At 42.9% G+C, this 10668-nt stretch overlaps 1 protein-coding gene across 1 annotated transcript; it reads left to right on the forward strand.

Moving 5' to 3' along the window:
• The first annotated feature begins 1541 nt into the window (after positions 1–1541).
• Positions 1542–3701, forward strand: LOC132403535 (hydroxycarboxylic acid receptor 2-like). The gene has a single exon (XM_059986931.1). The coding sequence runs from the start codon at positions 1606–1608 to the stop codon at positions 2611–2613; it is 1008 nt and encodes a 335-aa protein (XP_059842914.1). The 5' UTR covers positions 1542–1605; the 3' UTR covers positions 2614–3701.
• Positions 3702–10668: the final 6967 nt, after the last annotated feature.

Here is a 10668-nt window from a genome sequence, read left to right on the forward strand (position 1 = left end):
TTTGTACAGTAACATTCTCAGAATTCACACTGTTGGAGATATATTCAGCAATAATCCATCCTTAAATCCTGCTATTCCCACGTGTAACTTGAGTGATGCTTGATTCCAGACCCTCCTGAGAAGTTCTTAAGAAGCCCGAGTCCCCATGATCAACACTGAGAATCCCCATTTCCAGAATCCTCCACAAAACTGGGTCCCTCTTCAAAGTCCTCTCCTTCTCCAGATCCATTCATCACTCTCTGCCAACTCAGCACTAATTGTTTCAATTTGCTCACTCTGACCGAGTGAACCTGAATTTGCAACTCTCCCTTCAATAAGAATGACTGCTGCAATGTCATCAAGCCTGCTGACAAGGACAGTGTGAGAGTGCTCGTGCAAATTACTCTCTCCTGAACGTCAGTTCCTGGACGTTTTCCCATATTTCCAACAGGATCACGACCCAGAAATGAGTACCAGGTTTTTATCTCCCGTAGGAATCCCTGACGCATTTCCACAGAAAATTCTGTTTACCCCCCCAGCGTTAGTTTCATAACTCACTGTTTGATTCTGTTTCCTCCCTGCAAGTGAAAGGACTACGGATGACTGTGATAACTCTGAAGCCCTCTGCTGCTTTGACGGTTTCCTCTTCCCCGAACTTATCATGTCCCTCTGCATCTCCACTGCACACCAGGATAGAAACTCATCCATTCAGATATTTTTAAGCCATTCTGTTCAGCAACTATGTCACTTACGCTGAATCACTTCCCCGAAGCAGGGGAAGTAGTTGGACTTCTGTATTACAATTCCTTAAAATAATTTTAAAAACCCAGTTGCTTAGATACAGCAAGTTTGCTGATATCAGATGATGTTCAGAGAGGCGTATGCATTTCAAAAGGCACTCACAAACTGCTGAAATCGTTAAAATGAAAGACCTACAAACGGAATCATAAGCTCCGTTTGCTTTCCAAAGTTGACTTGCTGGGAGTTTCCATTTCAATTGTCTTCAGGAAATTTTTCAAGAATGACTTTAATAACAAAGTGAAATGATCTTTGAGTATTGCAACATTGCCGTTATTTTTGGAACATATACCTTGTGTGTCGAGATTTATCCCATTTTGAGATCAGTCTAACTCTTCCCGCCTGCATAGTCCTCCATTTTCCTTCATCCATGTGCCTACCCAAAAGTTTTTGAAATGCCCTTAATGTATCCGCCGCCACCGCCAAACCTGGCAGCGTGTTCCTCGCACCCAACCTCGCTGCGTAAAAAAAAACTTGCCTCTCCCTCCAATCACTTTAAAATTATGCCCCATGGTTAATTTTAACGTAAAATTATTCAGGCACTCAACAACAAAACTAAGTATTGTACAATTTTAAGCCTGGCGATAATATCCAAATATATTTCATTCTCTGCCGCATAATTTAAATGAGGATGCTTCGAGCTTCTCCGGAACTTGATTTGATCGCACGACTTATTGGTTCTCTGGTTATTTCACTCCGTCTGCATACTCCACCCACAGGGGAACAAGCTCATTCGAAGAAGACCAGCTTGTAAAGTTGTTCGTCTCCGAATGAGTTTGCTCTCTTCTGAAACAAACATCTTGACTGTGTGGCCGCTTTTTTCGCGCAATGGCGAACTCGACCCCGGAATGTGCTCCTGATGAAATTGTTAACTCGTCCTACAACCCGCCCGTAATTATCGTCACATTCATCCTAGGGATTGTTGGAAATACGGTTGCTTTGTGGATCTTTTGTGCTCATGTGAAGTCCCGGAAACCGAGTATTGTGTATTCACTGAATCTGATGGTTGCGGACACTCTGTTAATGTGCTGTCTACCCTTCCGAGCTGATTATTTTCTCCGAGGGAAGGACTGGATTTTTGGTGAAGGACTGTGTCGACTGAACATTTACATGATTTCCTTGAACCGGATTGGCAGCGTCTTTTTCCTCATGGTTATTGCGATCGATCGTTACCTTAAGGTGGTTCATCCACTCCACAAGGTAAACAAGATCCCTACAAGGTGTGCGGTGATGATAGCCGGCGGTCTGTGGATTGTAGCGGCGGCAATTTGTTTGCACTTGCTGTTCGCCAAACATGACTTCAAACAGCACAACGTGACAAACTGTGAGCCTTTCAGCATTAACAAGGCTCTGAGTCCCACAGCAATTTGGACAGACTTTATTTTTATATTCTTTAAGTTTCTTTTGCCAGTTTCAGTTATCCTCTTCTCTACGTCCTCCATCATCTGGAGGTTACGCCAGATGGAAACTGGAATGCGGGCTAAATACAAGCGAACTGTGAAACTTGTGATAGCCGTGGCTGCAGTTTTTGTCATTTGCTTCTTGCCCACCAGTGTTGCTGTGGTCGCGGTTTTGGTCACTAAACTAAGAAGACCCTTCGACTGCAAGTCGTATCACACAGCAGTGAATATCTTTTACAATACGCTGTTTATAACGTATCTGAACAGTGTGGTCGATCCCATTGTTTACTATTTTTCTACTTCGCAGTTTCAACATGCTTTAGAGAAGGCTCTACTTTGTCTTAATTTAAGCTCTTCCAGATCAGCCACTGAACCCGGAACATCCAAGGAGGAGCAGACTGTGGATCAGCTAACGAGCTCTGTAATAACAATCTGATCTTTCCCGCTCTGCGTGAACTAGATGCAGAACAAAACAAAACTGATAATTGCGACCGAAAGCAGAAACTGATGAAATCTTAAAATTTTGTGGAGGGTTAAATCGATCTTTACGATCAAGTTCTGTAATGCACTTCCCTTTCGGTAGAGAATGAACTGTACCTTATGTTCAGAAGTAAATTTATTTCAGAACTTGTTCATTAAGAAAGTCTTCCTTTTTTTAAAGCAGTTGCCTCGAACTTTTCTAATGCCATGGAGCCTTTGAATTAACCGAGGCGTCCGTGGACCCAAAGTTGGGATCCTCTGCTTTAAAGGAAAGGGTCTATGTAATGTATGAATATTTAAGATTTCCTCTTTCCATATAAGCAATTGCTTCCTCCGATGACTGCAGCCTATATGTCTCGTTTGTAGCTAGCTTCTACCCGTTATAGAGGGTTGGCTGACCATCCAGAGCGAACTGCAGTAATCTATTCACCCAAGAACAACCCTACCTGTGGACTTCCAGTCAGGAGGAAAGTGATGTCAGGAGTTGCTGGGATGGTGCCAAACTGCATGCACCCAAATCCTGATGGTACTGGAAACAAGTTACTGGACTTTTTTAAAAAAAGCCTCTCCTAGTGAACTGGAGACAGGAACTGAAGGTCATTTTCAGTCAAGGAAATTGAAATCTGGAATGGAGAAAAAAGGGTTATCAGTATTGAATAAGGATGATCAGCATTTACAATAGAGAGGAGGAGGTAATTCTTTAATTAGAGGGTGGTGAAATTGTAGAATTCTTTGCCACAGTTGGCTGTGGAGGGTGTATTTAAAGTGGAGGTTGATGGGTTCTTGAATAGTCCAGACATCAAAGGTTTGGGAATGAAGCAGGAGAATGGGGTTGAGAAGAATAATAATCAATGATGATGGAATGATGGAGCCGAATAGATGGCCCAGTTCTGCTCCTATGTCTTATGGGTGTCAATGAAGTTACCAGAGTATTGTAAGAAACTCTCTGCTATATACTAATGTTAAAATAATTTTGCAAAACGTTTAATGCAACCTATCAATTCTCTAAATTTTGCTGTACATGGAACTTCATATCTGATAATTCTGAATAAGTTTGCTTGTCTCTGAAACATTGTGACTGTGTTTACCTTCATGTTTTGAACAATGGAGAAATCAGCCCTGCAATGCGTCTCTAGTGAGGTTGTTAATTCTTCACTGCCCACCAGTAATTATTGGAACAATCATCCTCAGTGTCATCAGAAATACAACTTCTTTGTAGATAGTTCATTTTCATTTAAAATCATAGAGACAGAAAATTACAGCACAGAAACAAGCCCTTTTGCCCAAGTAGCCCATGTGGAACCATTTAAACTACCTGCTCCAATTAACCTGCACCTTTCACCCACAGGGACCATTATGGACTTTTGCCTAAATCCCAATATACACACAGAGGGCACTTTGTTTGGTACACTCATAAATGCAAATTTCTTATCAGCTAATCATGTTCAGAGGTTGAAAGTTCAAATTTCAAACTAAAATTCATTATTGGAGTACATACATCCCTACATACAACACTGAGATTCTTATTCCTGTGCGTATACTCATCAAATCTATCAATCAATAACTGTAAACATGATCAATGAACAGCAAACTATGCAAATGCAAATATAAAGAAATAGCTATAAATAAGGTGAACATGAAATAACAAGGTTAAGTGTACTTAAAATGAAATTATTGGTTGTAGGAACACCAGAAATAGAATGAGTGTAGTTATCCACATTTTTTTCAAGAGCCTAGTAGTTGAGGGGTAGTAACTGTTCTTGAATGTGGTGGATCATTTGGAAATTGATCATTTGGTAGAAAATGATTGCATGAATCCTTGCAGACATGGTAAAGAGGTTCAGTTGTTGTTCAAACCAAACATCAGGGTGGGGAAGAAATGTAATCTAAGTGACTTTGACTGTAGAATGATTGTTGGTGCCAGATGGGGTGGCCTGAGTATCTCAGAAACTGCTGATCTCTGGGATTTTCGCTCACAACAGTCTCTAGAGGTTACAGAGAATGGCGCGAGAAACCAAAAATATCCAGTGAGAAGCAGTTCTAAAGATGAAAATGCGTTGTTAATGGGAGAGGTCTGAGGAGAAAGTCACCAGAAACATAATGGCCAAATCGCCATGAGGAGGTCTGTGGATGATCAGCCATGATCTCAGAATGGCAGTGCAGGCTCGAAGGGCTGAATGGTCTACTTCTGCACCTATTGTCTATTGTCTATTGAGAATGGCCAGACCAGTTCTTGCTGACAGGAACTCCAATAACCACGTGTAACAACAGCATTGTGCAGAAGAGCATTTCTGAATGCTCAATGTGTCAAACCTTGAAGTGGATAGGTTATAGCAGTAGAACACCATGAACAATTACCCAAGGCCTCCTTATTAGGTCGAGGATTTACTTAATAAAGTAACCACTGAGTGTATTGTAACTTGTGATCACATCCTTAACGTACGCTGCATCTGGTCTATTATCTGTGAATGGGAACGTGAATGATGCCAACATTCATTCTGGAGCTTGCAGCTAACAGCCACTTGAGATCTAACAGGGCCTAGCTAGAACCCAAGGCTCACTTCCATTCTGATATGTCTATCCATGGCCTCCTCTACTGTCAAGATGAAGCCACACTCAGGTTGGAGGAACAACACCTTATATACCATCTGGGTAGCCTCCAACCTGATGGCATGAACATTGATTTCCCTAACTTCCGTTAATGTCCCCCTCCACTTCTAAGCCCATCCCTTATTTGTTTGTTTATTTATCTATTTATCAATTGCCCCCCTTTCCTCTTTCTGTCCCTCTCACTATCACTCCTTGCCTGCTCTCCATCTCCCCCTTCCTTCCTTCCTAGGCCTCCCATCCCATGATCCTCTCCCTTCTCCAGCTTTGTATCCCTTTTGTCAATCACCTTTACAGCTTTTAGCTTCACCCACCCCCTCCAGTCTTCTCCTATCATTTCAAATCTTCCCCTCCCCCTCCCATTTTCAAATCTCTTACTATTTCTTCTTTCAGTTAGTCCTGATGAAGGGTTTCGGCCTGAAATGTCGACTGTGCTTCTTCATATAGATGCTGCCTGGCCTGTTGCGTTCCACCAGCATTTTGTGTGTGTTCCTTGAATATACAGCATCTGCAGATTTCCTCGTGTTAGCTGACTAATTTGTGTTGCTTTCAGTTTTGTACCCCATTTCCTGGATTGGAAGGGAGTGAGTCAGCAGGAGTGAAAAAAATTGAATGAGGAATTGTCCCTAATATGATTAACTAAGCAGACAGTGAATGCAGCTGCATGCTTGAGAGTGAGGCTTGCAGCAGTTCCATTTTTAATTCTAGAAGCATGACACAAAGTCACAGAGAGAAATGAGCAATTTGGCCCATGATGTTTCTGGTGACTGTCAAGCTTCCATTTATCCAAATTCTAAGTCAGTTCAATTACTTTTAAAAACTCCCCGCATCTTCTTTGGCTCCTGCCACATTCTACCACCTACCAAGAGTGCATGTGGAGAGGATGTTTCTTCTGGTGGGGAATGCTAAGACCAGAGAACTCATGGACAGAATAGAGGGATGCCTTTGGGAACAGAGGCGAGGAGGAATTTCTTTAGCCAGAGAGTGGTGAATCTGTGGAATCATTGCCACAGGTGGCTGTGGAAGCCAAGTCATTGGGTATGAATAAAGGCAGAGGTTGATAGATTCTTGATTGGTCAGGGCATGAAGGGATAGGGAAGAATGCAGGAGATTGGGGCTGGGAGGGAAAATGGGTCAGTCAAGATGAAATGGCAGAGCAGAACCAATAGGCCAAATAGACTAATTCTGCTCCTTTATCTTATGACCCATCGGTGTAACACTTGGAGAGATTTACATCAGGCCACTCATCTCCTGAGATGCATGTGTTTAGCATTTGGGATGGTGCTGGAACACCCAGAGGAAGCCCATGTGTGCAAACTCCACATCCAAAGCAATCTGGGGTTAGATGTTGAACCTAAAGTCCTGCTGCAGAGGCAGAGGTCCTGCCATTTGTGACAATATACAGCAAGTGTTGAGGTGAAGATCTGACTGAACTGTGGATGAAGTTCTGGGGTCTCTATGGCCTGGCCCTGCATTCATTTCTGGAGTACTGGTTCGGGTGCATCGATAACCTCACAGCCAAAGTAGATCTAAGCTTCTGACTGTTGGATGAATTGTAAGAGCGTGTGTTGCTGCTGATCCCTGTCCCTCACTCTCTCCCTCCATTCAGTTTGTACGGCAACATTCTCAGCATTCACACCACTAGAGATATATTCACCACTGATCCGTCCATACGTCCTGCTTTTCCCCTGTGTGACTCGAGTGCTGCGTGATTCCAGACCCCCTTGAGATGCGCCTAAAAAGCCCGAGTTCCCATGGTCAGGTGCCCTCAACACTGAGGTTCCCCATTTCCAGAATCCTCCACAAAAATGCGTCCCTCTTCAAAGTCCTTTCCTTCTCCAGATCCATTCATCACTCTGCCAATTCAGCACTAATTGTTTCAATTTGCTCACTCTAACCGAGTGAACCTGAACTTGCAACACTCTCCTCGCTAAGAATGACTCCTGGGTCATTGTTCAACCTGCTGACAAGGACAGTGTGACAGTGCTCGCGCTAGTTACTCTATCCTAAATGTCAGCTCCTGGACACTTTCTCACAGTGCCAATGGAATCATGACCCACAACTGAGTATCTTGCTTTATTTCCCATAGGAATCCCTGACATATTTCCCCCGAAGATTCTATTTACCCTCCAATTTCAGTTTCATAACTCACAGTTTTTTCACCTTCTTCCCCACAAGCTCAGGGTTCACAGATGCCTGTGATACTTCTGGAGCCCTCTGCCGCTTTGACAGTTTCCTCTTCCCTGATCGCATCATGTCTCTCTGCCTCTCCGTTGCACACCAGAATAGATATTCATCCATTCAGACATTTTGAAACCATTCCGTTCAACAGCCTTGTCATCACTTCTCCAAACCAGAGGAAGTAGATGGACTTCTATATTACAATTCCTTAAAAGAATAAAAAAAAATAGTTGCTTAACTACAGCGCCTTCTCTGATATCAGATGATGTTTAGAGAGGCATCTCCATCTCAAAACGCAATCAAAAACTGCCAATATCTGAAAAATAGGAAACACCTACGCACTGAAGCATAAGCTCGGTCCACTTTCCAAAGTTGGCATGCTGGGGATTTCCAGCGTTTTCCAGTTTAAATTCCCATCTAAATGATTTCCATGTCGAATGTCAGGAGATTTTGCAAAAATGTCTTTAATAATAGAGTGAAATACTTCTTGGGCGTGGTTCATATTACAAAACTGCTCTTATTTTTGGAACATAAACCTTTACAGTACGATGTGTGCCTACCTTTAACCAACTTTGAGATCCGTCTAACCCTTGTCCCCTACATACTCCTCCATTTTTCTGTCATCCTTGTGCCTAACGAAGAGATTCTGAAATGCCCTTAATATACCTTCCGCTGCCACCACCCACGGCAGCGTGTTCCTCTCAACTAACACCAGGTGCTTAAAAAAAATTGCCCCTGACATCCCCATATAGACTTCTCCCCAATCAGCTTAAAATTTGACCCATGATTAATTTTTAATGTAAAGTTGCTCATGCTCTCAACAACGAAACTAGGTATTGTACAATTTTAAGCCTGGCGATAACATCCAAATATATTTCATTCTCTGCTGCGTAATTTAAATGCTGATGCTGTAATTGATGATTCGATCGCACAACCTATTGGTGCTCTGACTGTTGCACTCCGCCTTTATACTCCACCCACGGGCAACAAACTCATTCGAAGATCAGCTTATAAGGTTGTTCATATTTGAACCGGTTTGTTGCCTTCTGAAACATCTTGACTGTGTGGCCGCTTTTTCGCGCAATGGCGAACTCGACCCCGGAATGTGCTCCTGGTGAAGATGTTAACTCGTCCTACAACCCGCCCGTAATTATCGTCACATTCATCCTCGGGATTGTTGGAAATACGGTTGCTTTGTGGATCTTTTGTGCTCATGTGAAGTCCCGGAAACCGAGTATTGTGTATTCACTGAATCTGATGATTGCGGACACTCTGTTATTGTGCTGTCTACCCTTCCGAGCTGATTATTTTCTCCGAGGGAAGGACTGGATTTTTGGTGAAGGACTGTGTCGACTGAACATTTTCATGATTTGCCTGAACCGGATTGGCAGCGTCTTTTTCCTCATGGTTTTTGCGATCGATCGTTACCTTAAGGTGGTTCATCCACTCCACAAAGTAAACAAGATCACTACAAGGTGTGCGGTGATGATAGCCGGCGGTCTGTGGATTGTAGCGGTGGCCATTTGTTTGCACTTGCTGATTGACAAACATGATTTCAAACAACACAACGTGAGAAACTGTGAGCCTTTCAGCATTAACAAGGCTCTGAGTCCCACAGCAGTTTGGACTGACTTTATTTTTATATTCTTTCAGTTTCTTTTGCCAGTTTCAGTTATCCTCTTCTCTACGTCCTCCATCATCTGGAGGTTACGGCAGATAGAAACTGGAATGTGGGGTAAATATAAGCGAACTGTGAAACTTGTGACAGTCGTGGCTGCAGTTTTTGTCATTTGCTTCTTGCCCACCAGTGTTGCTGTGGTCGCGGTTTTGGTCACTAAGCTAAGAAGACCCTTCGACTGCAAGTCGTATCACACAGCAGTGAATATCTTTTACAATACGCTGTTTATAACGTATCTGAACAGTGTGATCGATCCCATTGTTTACTATTTTTCTACTTCGCAGTTTCAACATGCTTTAGAGAAGGCTCTACATGATCTTAATTTAAGCTCTTCCAGATCAGCCACTGAACCCGGAACATCCAGGGAGGAGCAGACTGTGGGTCAGCAAACGAGCTCTGTAACAGCTTTCTGATCGCTCAGGGTCCGCGTGAACTAGATGCCCTCAAAGCAAAGCTGATTAATGCGCCCGAAAGCAGAAAATGATCAAATGGTAATATTTTTGTGAGGAATAAGTTGATCTGAACGAACAAGTTCTGTAATACACTTCCCTTTATGTAGAGAAGACATTGCATCGAATCTACGAAACTAAGTTCATTTCACAGCTTGTTCGTTAAGAAATTCTTCCTTTCTTTAAAGCAGTTTCCCCATTTTTTTTTATGCCAGGGGGCCTTATAATTACCTGAGGGGTCGGTGGACCACAGGTTGGATCTCCTGGTTTAAGTGAAAGGGTTGTATGTTATGTATGGGTATTTAGGATTTCCTCTTTCCTTAGAAGCAACTGCTTCCTCAGATGAATTCAACCTGCGTGTCTCCATTGTAGCTAGCTTCTACCCGTTATAGTGGGCCAATCTCAGGTTGACAGACTGCCCATCAGTATCTGCGGTAATCTATTCATCCAAGAACAACCCTACCTATGGACTTTCAGTCAGAAGGGAAGTGATGTTAGGAGTTGCTGGGATGGTGCCAAGCTGCATGCACCCATATCGTGATGGTGCTGGAACCGGATTCTAGAAAAAAGGCTATTCTAGTGAACTGGAGGCAGGAACCGAAGCGCTGGTTCGAAATTAGAGAATTTATTTTCAGTAGATAAAATTGAAATTTGGAATGAAGAAGGGATGTCAGTCTTGAAGAAAGATGGTCAGGATTTGCAACAGAGATGACTATGAACTTCTTTAACCAGAGGGTGGCGAATCTGTGGAATTCTTTGCCTCGGATGACTGTGGGGGTGAGATTCTCCATCTTTGCAGCATGTGGAGTAGGTCGCGTTTTCAGCGGCTCTCTCCCTTTTAATATATTTTATATCCCACTAACAGATCCCTTTTAGTTCTAATGCCTTACTATTTCTACTGAAAGATTTATTATTTCTACTGAAGGATTTTACGACTTAATTACAATGGCCGAAAAAAGTCGTTCTGGTATGGAATTAAGAAGCGGCAAGAGTTTTCCCGAAATGGAGCAAACGGAACAAACCAAGCAAACGGAATTCTTTGCCACGGATGACTGTAGAGGGCGTCGGTGGAATCTGCGTATTCTGGGACTGCCTG

Source organism: Hypanus sabinus, chromosome 13 (genome assembly GCF_030144855.1).
Source record: "Hypanus sabinus isolate sHypSab1 chromosome 13, sHypSab1.hap1, whole genome shotgun sequence".
NCBI lineage: Eukaryota > Metazoa > Chordata > Chondrichthyes > Myliobatiformes > Dasyatidae > Hypanus > Hypanus sabinus.